The sequence below is a fragment of the Lichenostomus cassidix genome, chromosome 2, assembly GCF_008360975.1.
Source record: "Lichenostomus cassidix isolate B80296 chromosome 2, HeHo_3.0, whole genome shotgun sequence".
Taxonomy (NCBI): domain Eukaryota; kingdom Metazoa; phylum Chordata; class Aves; order Passeriformes; family Meliphagidae; genus Lichenostomus; species Lichenostomus cassidix.
The window spans coordinates 29,024,255-29,045,391 of NC_139482.1; the positions used below are offsets into that span (position 1 = coordinate 29,024,255).

The 21,137-nt window shown below is 35.8% G+C and overlaps 1 protein-coding gene across 5 annotated transcripts in view; it reads right to left on the bottom strand.

The window, feature by feature from the left end:
* Nucleotides 1–21,137, bottom strand: part of CRPPA (CDP-L-ribitol pyrophosphorylase A) — a 106,400-nt gene that overhangs the window by 62,948 nt on the left and 22,315 nt on the right. For all 5 annotated transcript variants that reach the window (XR_014849761.1, XR_014849763.1, XM_085050839.1 and 2 more), the window contains exons 3-4: nucleotides 18,420–18,569; nucleotides 5,130–5,234 (exon numbers count right to left, since the gene is read on the bottom strand). Coding sequence is in view for 3 of the 5 variants with exons in the window: in XM_085050839.1 (XP_084906965.1) it covers nucleotides 5,130–5,234; nucleotides 18,420–18,569 (255 nt within the window). In the remaining 2 variants the exon portion in view is untranslated. The remainder of the gene's footprint in view (nucleotides 1–5,129; nucleotides 5,235–18,419; nucleotides 18,570–21,137) is intronic.

Sequence of the window (21,137 nt, forward strand, 5' to 3'; positions counted from 1 at the left end):
CTAAGATGCAAAATTCAATTCCCTGAGTGTTCCCTATTTATAGCAGTTGCACAGAGCTTGAGATCAGATTTGTTCATAGCATTCTAGATGCACTTGTAATACTAGAATATCTCTTTTCTAATTTCATATTCTTGTTTATCTATGGCTGACATATGTTATTTTGCCCACACATAGTAGACACTTGCTAAAATCTGTGATTCTGATACCCCACTCAACATCACTACCTTCCAAGAACAATCCACTAAATATGACCTATACTTCATTTGTTTCTAAAGTCAGCTCTTTATATTTGGCTGCAATGAAAAGCATACTTTTTGTTTAAACTCTTTGCTAAGCAATCCTTATAAATCCTTACAGGTTACTTCTGATCAATTAATTTTTACTTACTAACCCTTAAATCTTTGTCTGCAAACTTTATCAGACAACTGTTAAATACCTTAGAGATAATAACAGTTTCTGCAGAAACTGGTGAGACATGGCGAATTCTCTTTTGAAATATATCAATTATCTAATTTTTCATCTATTTAATGAGATCCTACAGTCATCCTATTTTTAATTAAGATGTCATGTAGTAACAAGTCAAATTTCTGCCAGCTGTATGTTGTATCAGCACTACCATCTTTATCAGCCAAGATTATAGTCTTGTAATAAAGTCTTGAAGCCGATTTCACAAAATAAGTAAATTCCATGTTGGTTGACATTAATTACATTAATCCCTTGACTCTTTTTTAATCAAGTTTTGCCTGTAGCAGTGCATGCACCCTTTTGTTTTGTTGATCAATATCAAACTCACAGGCTCGTAATTACTCAAATTCCCATTCTTCATGAGCCAATATTAATTCTCATTTTGTCCTCTGGAACATCCAGTGGTCCAAGATTTTCAGAGTACCATTGCTGCAATCCAGAATATTGCTAGGCCAGACATTAAAACTCAACACAAATACCTCACGGTCACAGAACATGAAAACATAACCTGCTTATAGCAAAGGCAGAGCAGTGTTACTCATTAAACATCTCTACTTTTCTCTATAATAAACAATCTAATGTATTGAACACAGTCTATTGAACACTTCTTCAATAAAGCCTCAAAATCATCAGACGAGTTTGTTTTACTGTGCGCCTTTTGTTGGTAATTGTCAGACTTCAAGTTTTCACTACCTAGGAAGATGTTCTTTTAAAAGTTATTTCCCAAAATTACTCCCAAGTAATATTTAAAAGTCTTCTTCAAACTCTAGAAAAATGTACATTAGACTTACAAAAATGTACAGTAAATGCAAAACCACAACTTTTACCGAACAAATACAATAAAAATATGATCATGCACATACACAAAATGGACTTCATTTCAGTTTCATGAAGTTTTCCCCCTCTTATACTAAGACATCATACAGATCTCCTTTGCATGGGACAGTTTTGTAGTATTACAAAATAGCCTGCTGCTTTTTAGAAATGGTGACGATTTTTCACTCTGTCAACATTAAGTCTATAAATGTCTCAATTTAAAAAAAATGTTCTTATACTGAATTTTTTATCTACATTATACACACACATATATTTTAGAGTACAACAAATACATTCTGTTAGTCGATTCTACACTTTAAGAGCATATTGCCCCAGAATATTTAAGGCAATTTTACTTCCAAGGTATCAAACACAGAGCAACTGAAAATGTGGTGTTGATAGTGTCATTGTTACCTTCTTTTGCCATCTTAATCTCAAATATCTTATAAATAGCTATACACAGTAACTATCTTTAAAACAGAACTTATAAATATTTATAACTATGAAGTAATTTCAATTACTTGGTTGTTTTCACTACAACAAATAATTTTAATTACGTAATTTGTTCCCAGAACATAAACAATCTCCTGCTTTAGCTCCAACAATGACTTAGAAATGTTACTTTTCCTAATGGAAAAGTGCTCAAGTAGAATAATTTGTGTTAATTCAAGAAGATAATATATAAACACACAAAATATTTTCCCACAGCTTTGAGTCATTTAATGTTATGTAGGTTGTGCACCTCATGCATAAACTGAATTCTTACAAATATCTGATCTGCTCTTTAAAGATTCAAGGTCCACACAGGATGAAATTGGTTTTTAATACTTGAACTTTAGAAACTGTCCACCACCTGGTAATTGTAAACAGTCCTTCTGTTACACATCGTCTGAAACCTCAACTGAACAATGACTATTTATTTAAGTTCTTATTTATCTGGATGCAGTATCTTTTTGCCTTGTGTTGAAAAAGTAAGACTGGAGCCTTTGGGAAAATATCAGTTCTTGGTCTATGAAATTTCATTTAGCTCAGCTTTAAAAACCTAGCAGAAAAATACCTCAATATATTACAAATTACAGTATTATGACAGCTAAGGAAAGATGATTGTGTTTCTGAGACCTGATTAGTAACAGCACTAGCTCCTAAACATTTTGTAAGCAAACACCCCTTGAGAAAACTGGCAGTCTTCTGCACTTCATCAAACTGCAGACTGAGCATGACTGTTCTCTTCTTTAATGGTACTGCTCCAACTCACCTGCCAAACACCTCGGTACAGAGCGACTGACACTGCATGCTATTCAAGAAGGAGCTATATTGCTCTGTAGGCTCTAAACTGAAATGAGTCAATGTAGTATTTTTCAGACCTTGTCTTTTTTATGCTTTTCACTTTTAAAGTCTTTACAAGCCACAGAAGACATCAATGACTTTTAGCTTCAAAATTAGACAGGGCGTAGGATGCGAGAAGGCACTTTTATGACCTGGCATCATCATTTTTGTGTTTATTGTACATAACACATTCACTGCTCTGCACTGCCTGCAGCACAATATCTGCACATAAATGGGTGCTCTTGCTTACTGTCCCACTCTGCACAACACTGTCAGCACTGAGACTGCTGGGTTGACCTTGGATGGAAACCAGGTGCCCACCAAAGCTGCTCTGTCATTCCCCGCTTCAAGTGGATAGGGGAGAGAAAATATAACAAAAGGCTTGTCGGTCAAGATAAGGGCAGGGAGAGATCACACAAACCAGACTAAATTCAAGGAAATTAGTTTAATTTAGTTTAATTTATTACCAATCAAATCAGAGTAGGATAATGAAAAATAAAACCAAATATTAAAACATCGTCACCTCACCCCTCTCTTATTCCCAGGCTCAACTTTACTCCCAATTTTCTCTATCTCCTCCCCTCCAGTGGCACATGGAGATGGGAAATGAAGGTTGCAGTCAGTTTATCACACAATGTCTCTGCCACTCTTTCCTCCTCAAGGGGAGGACTTCCCTTCCCTTCCCTTCCCTTCCCTTCCCTTCCCTTCCCTTCCCTTCCCTTCCCTTCCCTTCCCTTCCCTTCCCTTCCCTTTACAGAGAAGGACCTTCTGGATAAGCTGAGCATGATGTGTTCCACACTGCACAGCAGTGTGGAGCAGTGGAGAAAAGGAATCTGAAAGGGCTGTGTCAGTAAAGAAGTAGACCTCATTACAGGTAATAAAGGGATTATTACTCTATTGGCACTTTTGAGAACACACCAGAGTACTGTTTTTAGTTTTGGGCTCCTCAGTATTACACAAAGAGGAACAGGAAGAAGCCAGTAGAGAGCTGCTAAGATGGTGTGAGAGAACTTGGCTTGTTCAGCCCAAAGAACAGAAGATGGAAGGTGGGGAAGGGGTAATTAATGGCCATTAGAGAAGAATAAACCAGACTTTACTTGCAGAGCTTTCTGTTGGTCTTACTTCCTTTCCCAGCGCAAGAGGCAGTAAGGGAAATGCTGATGAAATAATACAGAAGAAGTCCCCATACAGGGTAATATGGATTGGAATTGTTTTCCCCAAAGAGTCTATGAAATCTCCATTCTTGGAGATTCAAAACTTAGCTGGAAAAGGCCCTGCACTGCCTAATCTAATTAACCTGGTCCCACCTTCTGCAAGGGGTAGGACCAGATGACATCTATTTTGTTCAGACTTAATTATTCTGTCATTCTAAGCTACATTTATCTGCTGGCCAATAGTACCTACAGATAGCAAAGAACCAGATGAACGTTATAATGAGCTAAATGAGCATTACTGGTGTATTTTGCTACCCTTCATGTCAGTACCATGTTTTTCAATGCAAACAACGAAACCATCAAAAACATTATATAACGTAAATATACATGACATAATCTGTCCTGTAGAAGACTAAATAGGAAAGCAGACTATATATACTGTTTCAGAGACTGTATGTCCCCAAGAAGATATCAAAAGAAGTTCTATATGCAACCAACGCACCAGTAAATTTTGTTGTTAAATTGCACAGGAAACTTATCCTGCAGATTTAGGAAATTACCTTTCTTTGTAAGATTTATGGTCATACCATTAGAAATAATGTCTCATTGGAGGAAACTCACTGTCAAAGACAGATGGAATTATTTGAGCTGCTTCCAGATCCTTCAATTGGGTAATGAATGAAATAAAATGAAAATAAAATAAAATAATACTTTAAAATTGCTTGACACCACAGCTGCTTAGAAAGAATAATGTCCCACCATCCAAAACAATGAAATGTGATACTTTTATGTAGACGGGACATATTCATTGGCACCTGTACACACAACTGCTTTGTCAGTCATCAGGATTACCAGACAAGGTAAATGATGTTTAAAAAATGTAAAAGATTATTTGAAGAGTTCTTAAACATTACAGTGTTACTGAATGCAATGAACTACTCTAAAAATCAAACTGTTGATAGCCAGGTATTTGGCATCAAAAAAAAAAAGCAATGTCCTCATAGGGAAAGTGGAGGAAAATAGACAAAAGATATAGAAATAGCAGGAAAAAGCCCATATCATAAAAGAACATTCTTATTTTTGGAGATTACAGATCTATAGTTTTACAGATTCTCATGTAATTCAAGTACCTAGTAGTTCTTCCTATTTACAGAAAAATACTGTCTTCATTGATTATCTCAAGTAACATCTGCCCATGTCTGTCTACAATAATGAGCTCTAAAAAGAACTCAGACAAAGCCAATTCTGAAATTTGAAATAGAAAAGCCTAAATTACAACTGAAAGCCCATCTGAATTTTTATAGTAATACACAAATTTTATTAATTTTAAATGATATATATAGAACTGGATATTATTATTGTCTTTACCTTCCAGAGGTCAGCTGTTCCTTCAACAAGTTTGGCATTTGTTTTACAGTATTTCAGAGCCAGATGCAAACACTCTGTTCCATAATCCAGGTCATAGTCTGTACACTGCAGTAATTATAAAAGAAAAAAATATCCTTAATTATCGTAGATACATTTAAGCAATAACACATTCGCTTTCATTAATTAACCTTACATCACAACAGTCCTATCTACAGTAACATATCCATATTAGGCACTTAGGTTCAGGATGGATCAGAAGTAAAACCATCCCAAGAAGCTTATGCCAAATTGTGGCTATTCAGCAAAGTGTTACGGAAGTAAATAAAGACTTTATAAGCACAGATGAATTCAGTTAGGTACTGCAAGTATCTTGCTAAACCTTTACATTGTTAACTAGAGGAATGAGAAGTTACATGTATAAAAAATTTCTTGATGAAGTTGAGAGAGGCCTCAGCAAAAGACACCACTGACCTTCCCGTGACAAATCTTTAGAGCATGGAAACAAATTAATAGATGCAGAAGCAAGACTCTTCAAATGCTGTGCCTGTCTTGGTTATTGCAGCATGAAAAAAGGCATGGTAGGTATTCTCCCTATGTGATTCCTCCCTATCTTTTTCTCCAGTTGCCTGCACAAAAATTAGCAATCTCATCCTGCTCCATGATCCTTACAGATTAAAAAAAAAAAAAAAAAAATCAACAAACATAAGTTTGTCTACCTTTTAGACATCTAGAAAAGAAAATATACTATTCTCTCAACACATCCTCCCCAAGCAGTTTGTATTCCTATTGGTAGTGATTCTAAGAATCCCATTAATGAAAAACTGAGTAGGGAACAGAATCTTCTGAGCCAAAACATAGACAGAAAAGCAGGAACTGGGAGCTTATCAGTCAGGACAAGCTCAAGGTGAATTAGCCTAAAGTAAGAAAGTTCCACTTTATTTTCATTTTGTTAAATTACCACTCCATCCAGAAACATAAATTCCATGTAACGAGGAAGGATAACTTCAGATAGTGTCTTTTGTGAAGAAAGGAGGTATTTGAGAAGATCACAGGCTGGCTAGCACAGCATCCAGTCTCTATTTTGGAGTGAATTGTCAACGATAAGTAAGAAAGAACAAGGCAACAATATGTTCTTACTTTCCCAGAATGCTCCCTTTGCCTCATATAAAGATGTTATTCTAGCTTCAGAAATCGTTAAAATATAAAGTCCCTGAGGGACACACTGAACCAGAAGTGACCTAACCCAGAAGCGACTGCCTTAGCAGTACTCAGTGAATTACACAGGAATCCTGAATTCACCCAATTATTTTTTGAAAAGCAGTATTTTTTAGCAACTGCAGCAGGGAGCATCTCATTCATCACTCTTTTCATCACATGCTTTGTTATTCTGACAGAAAAAACACCTTCTCAACCCTTCAAAATGCTCTACCACATCTTTTCTCACATCTTTCCACAGATAAAGAGTTCACTATCTATTCATTCATACAATGTGTGGAAACTACTTCAGAACTTTGATCAACCCTTTTGCCCTCCATTTTTCTACACTTACCTATGAATTTTATCATAACATCCTTTCATAAACCTTCTTAGTTAGCCCTCATCTCTACTACCAAGAAAAAAATGGGTACCTCCACTTCCTGTCCCAATTTATGAACAAAATAACTGCACAGGTCTCAGTACAGACCATTATGGAACTCCACTGGTGATTTACTGCAATGAAAACTGGTCATGCACTTGACCTTGTTTCTTATCTCCTAAAAAATAATCTACTCCGGTAAATCCTTTCTCTTATCCCAAATCTTTAATTTTCCTTCAAGGGCCTTCGAAAAAAGCTTCTGTGAAACATCCTATTAATGCACTTAGGTTGTTATTAGCTCAATCAACCACAAGCAAGATGCCAGTTAAGCCTTAAAGAATGACAATTAGCTCTGCAATACATAAGCTTTCCCTTAAAAACCCTTCCACTGTGTCAAATTTAACCATGTGTCTACACATTCATGTTTCAAAGATACTGTGCTCAGTAATTTCCCATCCCCTCCAGGATCCAGGAAATCAAAACTGTGAAGCATGCAAAAATCTAAGTGGGTTAAAGAACTAAATGAGAGTACTGCAATACAACCTGCCTTTCTTTAAGTTCCTCAAGAAGTTAAAACAGATGAAGAAAACTTTTTTCTTCTATTCTTGTTTTATAATATATCAGTGAAATTCACAGAATTCATCAGCATTACACATCTGTATTGCAATATTCATACACACAGACATCTTAGAAAAAACATAGCTATCACTTCTATATTATTTAATTCAGTAATTTGTGTCATTTTAGTTTGTGAGCCAACTTAGAAAAGCACTTAAATGCTACTGTTCTTTACAGAAGTTTTTTAGCTTGAATTACAAAACAAAATGGACACAAGAACACAGAGTAACAAACAGAAAGGGGATCCAAAAAACCACTTTGGAATATTTTTAAGTTAATCAGAAACTTAAATAAATATAGGATACAAAAAAAAGTCAACAGAAAAAATAACTAATAGGGAACTCTAGCCCAAAATACATAAAAATGCAGTGATCCCTCAAGTAAAGAAGTCCAGAGATAAAGTGCCTGTAACACTGGGAATGGCCTAGTAACTTGCAATTCCAAATATTTATTACCAAAATGTTTCCTTTTTTCCTTTTGTTTTTGAAGAACACTTTCTGGTAGAACAACAAATATTTTCCACTAATGTGCGAAACATAAAGATTTAAAAAACCTAAATATTTAATGTTTTTTTAGTTTTGCTTCAGAATGGAGGAGAAAATTTCAGGAACAAATTTAGCTGTGAAAGAATTTACTTTGAAATAAAATCAAGTTACATTTTTAAATATATGGGTAATGAATGCAACTAGGACAAAACTAAGCAATTCCAAATTTTTTGCAAGGTATTAATCACAGATAATTAGCAGGGAGTAGAGAAGTTCCATAAATGGGCTAAGGCATCTAGAGAGTATCGCTTGCTTCAAGGGATGAAATAAGACACAAAGCAAAGCAATAATTAAAAACACATTTCACTAACACTTGTATATCATCATATTTACCACTCTAATTATCTGTAATTGTTTCAACCTAAACGTATTGTCAGAGTGTACTGTTCTCCAAGTCTGACACACTGATGTCAGAGGAGAACAATGAAATGAAGTAGCAGCACAAGACCAGCTGTTTATATACCATCTATATGCTAAACAGCTTCACATGTGAAATTTTAAATCCATATTTAAAGTGCAAAATTCAAAAGCTTCAATATTGAACTGAGAAATTCAACTCCAAAAAACATCCTGCATCAGGCACAGCACCACCAGCCTGGGGTGGGGATTGCCCCGCTCTGCTCTGCCTCAAACTGAGTCCTGTGTGCAGTGTTGGGTCACCTCCATTTTAAAAAGACATTAAACTGTTGGAGTGTCCAAAGGAGGGCAACCAAGATGGTGACAGACCTCAAGGGGAAGCCATTTGAGGAGTGGCTGAGGTCACTTCGTCTGCTCAGCCTAGAGGAGACTGAGGGGAGACCTCATTGGAGTTGCAACTTCTTCATGAGGGAACAAGGAGGGGCAGGCACTGACCTCTTCTCTGGGGTGAGCAGTGACAGCACTCTAGGGAATGGCCTGAAGTTGTATCAGGGGAGGTTTAGATTGAATATTAGGAAAAGGCTCTTCATCGAGAGGGAAGAAGCAGGCTCCCTCAGGAAGTGGTCCAGCACCAAGCCTGGCAGAGTTCAAAAAGTGCTTGGACAATGTTCTCAGGCACATGGTGTGACTACTGGGGATGTCCTACACAGGGCCCGGAGCTGGATTCAGTGATCCTTATGGTCCCTTCCAACTCAGGACATTCTATGATTCTACAAAAATTCCATAATATCTGTGAAGAAAATTCTTACTGACCCATGTACACAACCATTCTCATCCTAAGTCTTCTGTATGTATTTCATTTTACAATGCAAAAATCTGTTTAAAACTCTTACTCTTTCTAAAGCCCCTTTATGACTGAAAGCCTTTTTAACATAAAGTTTGACAGCGTACAATTAACTGAACTTGACATGCACACATAGCTTTGTGAAACAATAGACATAGTTTAAGTTTCAGACCACAGATTTGAAATGGTGGAAACAGCTGGAAATACTGGCACAAAAAATATCCACAAAAGAAAGAAAACATAATAGTTTGGCTCTTTAAATGACACAGAAGAAAATATGTTACTTAAAAATGCTTTTGTACTGTTGAATATTCAAAGGCATTCCAATAGGTAGTTTTGGGGAGACTTTTTTGAGGGTGGTTTTTTTGTTTGTTTTCCAAGAGTGGGTGTTTGAATAAAGTGCTACGGGTGGAATGGGATGCATATTTTAGCATTACACAAATTCTTCTTCCTCTTCCCCCTAAATTAGTTTGAAAACATTTTGAAAAATACTACTGCTTCTTAAAATGCAAGGTATATTGTCGTTCCTTATATGTAAACATAGAATAAGAGGTTAGAGAAAAGAGCAGCTATGCAGACTGTGTCTCCCTAGTATTTACTAATAATATATATGCTCACTTGTTTCCAATACAATACTTTGAACACTAATTTACTATACTTTTATATGGGAACTGGTAACCATACAACAGAACAAGCACAAATGAAAAAAAAGGTTCAACACAGCACTGTCATTTTCTTATCTTTTAATCATTCCTTAGTTTATAGGATACAAAATAATATTCTTTATTAACTGAAAGAAAATCTTCAGATTTGCTCCTTTGCATAGGTATCTTTAAAGTCTATATAGAACCAGCATTTACGTTTCTGTAACCCTTGACTGTGTATTCTTTAGCACTTTTTCCACTGTCAGCAGCATCTCCATTTTATTCTCCCATGGAAATCCATTCAGTATTAAAATCAGAACACATGCACTGAAAATGCATAACTAATTAACAATAGCAGAGCTTTAGGATTTTTCCAGATCCTTGTAAATCAAGATTCCACTGCTGAAGTGCCAGAGTACATCATGAACATTCATCATCAGGAGCATTTTACTGAGTTAAAAAAGGAAGCAGACACAAGTTTGCACTGAACCTGAATTGGCCTATTTTTACCATATTTTATAAAGACTTTTTTGCCATGCTCATTACCACGGAAACCAAAAATATGCTGAATTCAACAGTGGATTTGCAGCAAGCACTCAGCCTACATCAATATGCCACAGCAAAATGAGAGATAGCAGAAGCAGCAAACAGAAGGTGGAAACGTGAATAAGGAAACACTGAGATCAATGTCAAATCAGATAATCTCATCTCTGAAACTATTTTTCCTGCTGAATGTATGCTATGACATACATCCAGATGCAGTAGCACTGAGAAGAATAAAGACACAGCATTTTACTGTCTAACAGAATTAAGCAAGCCTGTTTTTATACAGAGGTGTAACTATATCCCAACACCTTTCAGTGCAGTAACTGCAAATGCCTTTTCCATACATGCCATGATTTCCTGGCAATCTACTATTAGACCCCTGAATACCTCGTGATTGCTCACTGGAATATTTTGTTACTCATGTTGCCTCCAAGTACACTAAATGCCTGTATTTTAGTAACAACATGAAGAAATAAGGATTCATTGTTTACACTTTTTTAATTATCTTGCATTTTGGAAAAATACTTGGGAAAAATTGTTTGGACAAGACAAAGACAAGAAAAATCTTACCCTAATGAAGAAGAATACAGATTATTTAGGTTATTCTAAAAAATTTTGAAGAACTAATTTTTCACATTCTACCAATAAAGACATTTCTACATGTATCACATTCTAAAATTAAGAAACCAACAGATAATTTAATTGAGGTTGGAAGCCGAATTCAGGTGAGCCAAATTCAGGCTAAGCTAAAATGCTTTTTTAAATTTTAATTTTTTTGAACAGATGCAATTATTCACTTTTGGAACAATTTACTTCAGAAAAATCACCTCTTGAAATTATGTAAGATCATAAATGGTCCTTTTCCTTGCCTTTCAATACACTAAACTGTCAACAACTAAGAGATTACAACCCCTAGCTTCACTACCTTGTCTTCTTTACTATCTCAGAACAAGTAGCAAATGACACTTTAGGTGGTCTCCCATATTTGGATCCTCACTCAGTATTCAGCATTTTCTAAGCCTGTGTGAAATATTAGATTCCCATGGATACAGGACACTTACCAGGGGAAACCCAAAAACACTTACAACAATATTCTCACAATGCAATCTAACTTCCAACTTGAATATTTGCATTGTGTCTCCTTAACATGCACCTTGCAAATTATATCTGAAGACAAAATGCCTATTCACTGCCATAGAGATGCCAGATTTCACCCATGGAGTGGAAGCTTTGCACCACTGCAGCAAACAGTTCCATGAACTAATATGTGAATTTGCGAAGTTCTTTGAGATCGTACAGGATGAGGAGTGACATAAAATGGAAGCAATTATCCCATTAGCAAAAAGACTTTTTTTTCTTGTGCAAGGCATTAGAATCTCTCCAAACATTCTTGTGGCAGAAATTAATTAGGGCAAGGTGGAGATTTAGACAATATCCTGGCTCTACCATTGCACCAAAGAACTAATCAAGTACAGAGCTATCTAAACTAGCCCAGTTTTCTCCAGACCACCAATCTAGCTTCGTTTTTTTAATAAAACAAAGCATTACTAACAAAATTTCTTTTAGCATATTTACTCTGAAAAGTATCCTGTAGAACTGGGTAGGCTTTAAAGATAAGAAAAATTATTTACGCCTCTAAATCTCAGGGAAACATTGTCAGGGTAGAAAGATGCCAGAAGAAATAACTGAGATACCTTTGGAAAATATCTCAGTTACAGCCTGTAGACTGTACAAATTAGGATAGTCATTCAGGTGAGGTTGACAACCCTGTATTTAAGCAACAGTCTGTGTGCATCAGCCTGACAATGAATAGAGAAAGGCAGAACAAAATCCTCTGCAAAGCTGCATTATTAAAATATTAGTTCCACAGCAATTTTGCATCAAAACAAGAAAAAAAAAAATGAAGTTTTCAGCGTGCATTAAATGGAACAGAACTCATGTTCTATTGAAGTTCCAAATAAACAATTTTTTAAAATGTGACTAAAACAAGTAATGAAATCCAAGCTGAAATGGACCACAATAATGAAAGGGTGCCGGTAATAATGTGAAACTTCTCATGTAAGAAGAAATAGATTTTCTTTCAACATTTAGGAGCTACATGGATTTTCTTGTCAAAAAATCATATCTAAAATCCAAATGACCCATGAACAAATCAGAAAGGCTTCCTTTGGTTAGATTATTTCATATGCTTAGATTGTACTTTGAAAAAGTCACGGATGTTTTCCATCTTCACACTAGTATACAGATACATTCTGTAGTACACAGCTAATTAAAATTAGGGGTAGGAATTTCAAAAACTATTCAGCTGAGTATCCAGCCTACCTGGACCAACCAAATAGGTAGAAATATAACATTACCTGTTATATTTCATAGGCAGATGGAAGAATGCTGCCTTTAGTACTCCATACAAAGAAGAACATTGGTTTGTATTACTGTCTTCAGGCAAACTATACTACAAGATTACTATCAGTCTAGCCAGCCCTTGCCTAATTCACAAATCACTTCTGGATTCAGTATTTCAGAATACTTTTAATGAGAAGGAAGAAAACTTATAGACACAAACTGGAATGCAGAACTGGGACAAATACAACAATGATGTTACATGGCATATATTTAGAAGATCTGAACATATAACTATGAACTACAAAAGGAAGTGGGTGACCAGAGCTGGGGATGTGGAAAAGGAAGTGGACCTCCATACACACACACACACACACACACACACACACACACAGAGCATTCAGAAACTGCAAAATCCAGTTGAATGAGAATGAGGTTAAATGATCATCCTTACAACACAACACAACACTTAATAAAAGATTTTTGATGTTTTTTTTAAAAGGACAAAGGCCAAGAAACAACCCTCTACAACTTATGATGAAACTGATGTATCTTACGCACTTTTTGTCATATGTTTAAAACAACTGTGATCTCTTTTCCAGTGTTTTTAAACTACAAAAATGAACAGCTCTGACCCATCTCACTAATTCATGATGGAATAGAATCAGACAAAAAAAAAATTATCTCCAAAAGAATGCTTACAGGAGATAAAATATTAAGTTGGTCAACCTCGGTGGCAATTTACATGCCTTGACATACACAAAGGTCCATGTTTGGCAAATGTTAAAAATAAAGGTTGAGGTGCCTTGAAGATTCAGATATCTTTAGTCTTGGCAAGAGGATGAGGACTGGTTTTTTTCAGGATTCCAGCACTAGAAATAAATGCTCAAATTTTGTCTCACTTATATCTTGACCCTTCAGTCCTTTTTCTGAATCTGACCCTTTCTCCCAAAGTTGCCAAGGTTTTAGTCAACAATTTGTCTGCTACTGTTGATCTAATCACTTGTTACTTCTGGCAATAATAATTTGACAGACATCGATTTTTTTTAATGAAGAATGAAGCCACAGGAAAATCCCCAGCTCAGTCTAGACATTTTGCCTCGAAGGACTTTGCCTGACCTATGCCAAAATATTGCTAAACTGCTACAGCTGACTCCACTTCCCTGCTACAGAGGATACTAAAATGCTTCACACATGTTTGAAAAAGAATCCCAGTAATGTTGTACCCTTTCAAAAAGTACTTTAGAAGTTTACAAAATCCACATGAAATACACTCCCTATTATTTACATACAGAAAAGACAATACTTAGAGCAAATACTTTTACAATGGGCCTAACAATAGCCAACTTCCTTTCTTACTCTGGCAAAATCTTCCCTGAACATTTGCAGGGGTTTGTTAGAGGAGAATGATTTTAGGATTTCCTTTTCTTCTACTAATGACCATGTTGGACAGTTTGCAGACTATCTCTTCTCCCTATCTCAAGCCGATCTGTGGACATCTTGTAATGATTTTTTGGAGGAATGGAAGAACATCTGCCTCCCAGAATTCAGCATCAAAGTATGTCCATGATTCTCCCTGACACACTATTGTTTTGTATCTTGTCATTACTGTTTATATATAGCCATTCTCTTCTATGCAGGCAGATGCTGCAATGGCCCATAAGTAAATGTAATTGCTTAATATTCAAAGAGTAGTTAGTGTCAGCTATGAACAGATACACTACTTTAGTGTAGTCCCAAAATGTACTAATCTCTACATATTTTCTACACAGACCAGATAGAATCCCTAAGATCAGCCTGATCTGTGTGGATATCTGTAAGGAGATTATAGACATGAATCAGAGAAATACCTCTAAACATGTTGAAGCTCATTCTCCTTCAATGAGTATTCCTGTTTCCTGTTCCTCTATTTTTTTCTACTTCAGCTTCATTGTTCTGATTAGCTAAATATAAACTTCCATAATCTGCAAAAGGTCTACTATCAACAGATGATTAAACTAACTATATATGCAATACAACCCCCCCACCAAAATGTGTAGCTCTTGCAGTAAATTTCCATAGGTACAGCAGATCTTGAGGAAAAGAGTAAGATAACATATAAATTATCAGAAAAAAAAGTGTACCAATTTTCTTTTAAAATAAGATTCTTATAAAGCTATCCCTGCATTTTGAATTAGAGACCAGACTTTGTCATGCCACCAACATATGAAGGATTCCTGAAGAATAGCATTCTTACATGTCCTGATCTTTTTTCAGCTGTTTGTAGCTATTCCCTCTCAAAGGGTTCTTGGCTCCCCTGGACCAGTGGCACTGGTGAGCAACTCTCTGGTATTCCCTGTATTCATCCTGACAAGTCCTTAACCATCATATCATCTTCTCAGGGCTCTTTGTTCACACATCTGACATAGAAACCGCTCACAATCTTCTACCTACCACTTCTCTTCTGCTTCTATTTTCAGTTGATTCTCTCCCAGATCATGAAAGGTAAAGCTTTTAAAATGTTCCTGCTACATTTCTTGCTTTAGCAGATATATTTCAAGTGCTCAATACTTTGTTAATTTTGGGTATTTCAGCCTTTATATGTTTTGGTTGTGTTACTTTGTACAGAACACATGACATGACACAACAAGATGCTTTGTGTTAAAGACAAAAAACTTTGAAATCTTTGTGCATTTCACAATGTGTCAAAAACAAGTATTACAAAAATCAGTCTCGGCCTACTCTGATTAAAGGAAAATGGTAGTCTACCTGACTTCCTGATACTCTAATTCTTTTAAAAGGTAATGCTCTAGGGAACGCTTGACTTCTGGTAAGTGAAGTTTTTTCCCCACCCACCTCCTCCCAAGCTTGCAGGATCATACTTCACATTTGTTCCTATTTAAATTAAGCAGAACAGAAACATGAAACTACCTTAAGCAAAAATGAACAAGTCTGGTCTAAGGCATTTATACCTTATTTGCTATCTTTGGAAAGGGTGGATTTTCAATTATCACTTAAACTTCTCTGATTTTCTTGGGATTGATAAGAATAGAAAAGAAACATGTATTTTCAAAAATCAGGAATTTGTTACTAACATTAAAAAAAAAATTATAAAAAAAAATTCAACTGGCTGATTTTGTCCCAGGTAGTTTAGAATTGAACTAAATCATGGGTTCTGCCATTTTTTTACAACTTTTCCAGAGGTTTTACTAGTTACTAGAGATTTGCATTTTTGATGTTAAAATTTTTAACTTGTCCATTACTGATATTTTCCACGGCTCATTACATTGTGCAGGAAATGGGAACACACAAATTAGGATATACCAGAACTAAGAGTAGTGATGCAACATTACATTTATCCCCTTAATGAATTTATATGTGCTTTTACCTAAAATCCCAAGGAAAATCCTTGGCTAAGGTAAAGCCTTCTGCCTGTAAGATACACACACACTATAAACACAGTTCTTTCTCCCCTTCCAGTTGTTTGCATCGGTCACTTGCCCACTTGGTCACTTTAACTGAATTTTGCAGCTTTGTGGTTAATATATTTAGAGATCTTACATTCACAAACACATCTGGAAGGTAAAAGTCTAAACCTATCTACTCACATCATGCTGCATTTAAATAGAGATGGGGTTTAAAAGCAGTATTCCACATTACCCACAGTGTAACTGAAAAGCCTGTTTTACTTGATGCACTAATTCAAATGCACAGTTTCTTTCCAAGCAACTCATGTTTGACTGTTGTTTTTCCCCACACTGTTGTTGCATAAAGGTCACAACTGTATAATATACACAGGCATGGGATCATGATCCCATGCGGAGTCGGCCAAAATGAATTCCATTCCCAGCTTCATGAATGACTTGCAGTATGAGTAACAAAATTATTTTCTCTTTCTTGTTCATCTGTACAACAATACTTACCTTCACCAGGTTGTGGGAATTTATTATGCATATATTAGTATTTTAGAAGCATCATAAGCTGCATCCATTCCTACAAAAATATGTCCTACAGTAGCTTGACTAGGTTTTTCAGGACAACGATTATCTGTCTTTTTTTATTTGTTTGTACAGTTCCCAGAACAATAAGGTCTTAATCCTTGACTTGGACAGCTAGACACCATTGAAACATAAATAATTAGGAAACAATATGAGTTGAGAGATTTTAGCAAAGTGTTATGCTTCCCAAGGGTCCAAGGCACAGAGCATTTAAATGACCAGAATTTAGCCAAAGCAAAGGGAACTGGGGACAAGAAACCATAGCCTTGGTTGCTTCGAACAACTTTGGTGGCTTGTTCTTGAAAGAGCAGGGACACAAAAAAGAAGACTGATGGAATGCATATGTGAGAAAAAAACTCTATTCAGAGGAGCATAGGAACTGCAAATATAGTTGTCTTTTGAGTGAGGCATTTAGGGCAAGAGCTTTTAATGTATTTGCCAGCTCTACTGTATTTGCAAATTATGAGCAAACATGGTAGAAAAAATACCGGGTTGTTGGGGAGGAGGGGAGGTGGTTTCAAGAAACAGCACATAAACATGCAATTTGCCAAAAGATGCACACATCAAGAAAGAGTTGTATAAACAACAGTAGCAGCTGCCTCTTGAGATGTGTTCTTACGCATATGCAGGCTGCATTTATTATGAGTATCCCCACTATATTTAAGGCAGACTGTCAGAAGTATCAGCTGTGTGTCATGATATATACCAAGAACATCCCCCTGCTTCCTATCAGAACCAAAAAGGTGGAAGCCAGTCCACTTGAGTAGCTCTTCATTTCGGATAGCCCTTCATCTTCAGCATCTAATAGCCTCAAGTATCAAGCATAAAGGGTATAACATGGAATTTGTGCCAACATTTCTAAGGAAAACACTTACTGAACAATTAAGTAACAGCTTCTTCATTGCCTGTCCTCGCATTTGTTCTGTTGTTGGTGCCTTCTAAGCTTTGTATGCTCTGAAAGTGAGTATCAGAAACTTGGGCTTGTTTAGAATTGAAAGACTGATAGGAAGCATGTGACTGTCAGCATTAACATGAAAAATAATTCCTTCCAAGTGACAAATGAAGAAATGCTCTGCTTCCAGTCAGTCTGGAAGATACCTGGAGGACAGGCAATTTCCACAAGGTGATGAATGAAAAGGAAGTAGAATGCTGAGACGAAAGGCTGGAATGTTTCCAGTAAACTGTAAATGTAGGGTGTGGCAAATGAAAGCAGTCTTCAGGGCAAATAAAGGCAAAAGAGTCAGGGTTTAATGGACTACACACAACTTTAATTTTCCTGAAAAAAGTTAATGTCAAAGCAATATATAAGGAGAAATGGCAAATTACAACAGAGACTAAGTTAACATTATTTTCAGTCACTAATTAAAGTAAGCATAATATATAAGAAACAATTTACCCAGAAAAAATTTACCTTTTCAGTATTTTAAAACAGCCTGTATTCCACTAAATTACTATCAAATGTCATTGTTACACTCAGCATACAAAACTCTTTGATATTCTCAGTCAACAATACATACTTTATACATACACCTAATTTTAAATATATTAACCCACTCATTTAAGTAATCTATTTAATGCACAATAAAAATTAAAGCAAATCTTTCTTTCCAGCCATTTAGACTTATCACTCCCCCTTGTACCTGACAGTTAACTAAGCAAAAAATTTAAACAGATTAGAATGATAAGGATTTTTCAGAAGAGTCAGAAGTTATATGCATACAGTTTGATGTGATATGAAATGGATGCTGATGCTCTATTCTTGAAAGAAGAGAAATAAAGTTACCTTTTTTCTTTTTAACTAAAGTAAATGGAAAAAAGGTCTTATAAAGTCTTAATCTCTTACCTGCTGGTATGCTTCATAGATTATATCAAACAAGAAAGCCTGAGGCATTTCACTTGCTCTGTACCTGGCACGTTCCAGTGAGTGGTCTAAGCAGCCATCTGCAGCAGAGGCAATAACAGTAGAAACTAAAGGACGGATTGCTCCTGCTGCCTGTGAAGCAAAACACGAGAGACCTAAATGTTGTTAATATTAATTCACATCACATAGCTTTAGTCAAAAAAAATCTTGAAATTTCTTCCTTCTTTATCTTTTCTGTATCTCATAATCCGTAAGTCATACTACTTTTGTCTGTATGAGATTTTCAAGATTAATGCAGCAATGGAAGACTGTATAAGTATACATTGAGGGGCAATTTGCAAAAAAAAAAAGAAATCTTAAATTCTTCACAAACATCTACTGCAAATATATGTACAGATCTGAGATGTTAATATTTCAGACTTTCTTCTGTATACATAGTAGGTGATTTCTGTGACAGCTCTAGGCCTATTCAGATAGCAAACACCAGCAGACACACCTGAGAAGCCTTGACAATCCACAACACCTATTGTTTTCACAGATCTCATCTTGGCTAAACTGACCAGGAATAAGCTACAAGAAAAGTTTCAGAAAATTGAGCTTGTTCCTCTGTGTGGTTTCACCCTGTATAATACCAAATAACCACACTCACCAGTGAAATCAGAGGGAACACAACATATACATCTGAAAGTACTCAATATTCAGCAGCACTGTGCTGTAGAAAAGATATTTAAATGCTTGTATTTCAGTTTTAGTTTTGCTTAGGTTTGAAACCAATTAAACATATACTTTTGATCTTCTTATCAATATATAGCATAAAGATCTGTGGCATCTCTGAAACAGAACTCTCCTATGTGGCTTTAGGCATTTTGATACCAGAAAGTTACCCACACTTCACCACTAACTTATCAAACGCTCACGTGAACTTTGGATGTTGCTTAAGACAACTGGACAACAGTGGACCATACAATAATGAAGGAAAGAATGCAGTGGCAGGACACTGCTTATCAAGTCACAGGGCAAAAAGCATGCTCTCCAACAATGCTAACCACTGAGAACAGCATCTTCACAATATACCACTTATTATCAATTTTTAAGAAAAATAAAAAAAGAATAATTGACGCTGTTCCAAAACACATGGAATTATCCAACATCTTAAATCAGTATACCTAGAAAATCAATCCCAGTGGTGAATTCTGACACTTTACAATGCAGCCACAGAAGATTTTCTGAGGTTTAGTGAATTTTGAAACAGAAAAAAAATAGGTCTCTTATCACAGAGGAGCACTGCTATTACTGATTTTTCTTATCTTTGTTGACAAATGCTGCCCTCATACATGAGTCCTGTCCATTCTTAGAAGATTTCTGACTTCAGATAATCATACAATAGCAGAAAAAGACAAAAATATTTTGTCCTCTCAGAAGAGAAAGAACAAGTTCTCTTCCCTCCCCCTTTCACAATAAACAATAAAACAAAGGGAAATACAGTCAGCATGTTGAGCACTTTATGAGCTCTAAACTACAGTTTCTTAGTTCATTCTTTTACAGAATGAATACAGAGATGTGAACCAATCTCTCATACCCAAAGAGTTCTGATATGCATGAGCAACCAGGACAGGGTGAAGGAAAAGTTTCAAAAGATTCATGTGACTAGAAACATATCTGAACTACTTTTTCAAAATCTGAAAAGCACCTTTTTCTTTCTAAAATGAGGAAAGAGATACCTATACAAAAACGACATGGAGCAGAGTGGATCATCCAAAGGCAAAATGTGGCACAGAAAGATCATTAAAAACCATGAAATCACCTAAGTACTGTCTGTAAAGAATCTCAAGAGGTCATCTAGTCCACCTTTCTGTCCGAAGCACGAACAATTTTATTTCCGCAATAGAAAAGACAAACTGAGAAAACTAAACACCACTATAATTTTAGCAATATGTCAGCGTATTAAATGAGGTGTAAATTTAACAGATGTACTTAGAGCAAAAGCTGTGCTTAGTAGAAGTAGAGAGACTAAATTATCTGCAACTTGTCCCCTCTCTATTTCCTACGATTCAAGGACATGGATTATTACATCTATATCCCAGCTGCTGGGCATTTGGACTATGTTATTTTATTCAGCCATCATATTTTAATTGGTCACACACACACACACAAAATTATAAAATTAGAAGGTCATGGGAAAAGAGAGAGAGCAGCATGCTACCCACAGTTTTTTCTGTAATTAGCTATATATTTGATTTTTTTTTTCAGAAACAGCTACCAGTCGAGAAAGCCATTTAGCAAAAGAGGATTCCTTAGGCTGCTCCAATATTTTATTACAGTTTTTAACAATCCTGTCATGTTAAATTTTAAGCATAAAACAGGCTGCAAGAATACAATGGGACTTGCGTAACCAAATCTCACAAGTGAAACATGCACTCTGAAGAACAAAAAACCAAACTGCAATTCTAAATAAAATTGAATACTCAGAATTATCTTCTTAAAAGAACTCTGAAACACATTGTTTTCTTGCCATCTGGTTTATTGCACAATAAAAAATTATGAATATCTGCACTGGTATCTTTGTGACAATACTGAACCTCAGCTCCTGCTCTGCTGAGGCCTAGTCTTCCAAACGATTCAGAAGGAGCTAATTTCTACTAAATCCAAATGCAACATTTTTTTGAACACTGCAATTAACTTCTCAAGCAATTGAAAGCT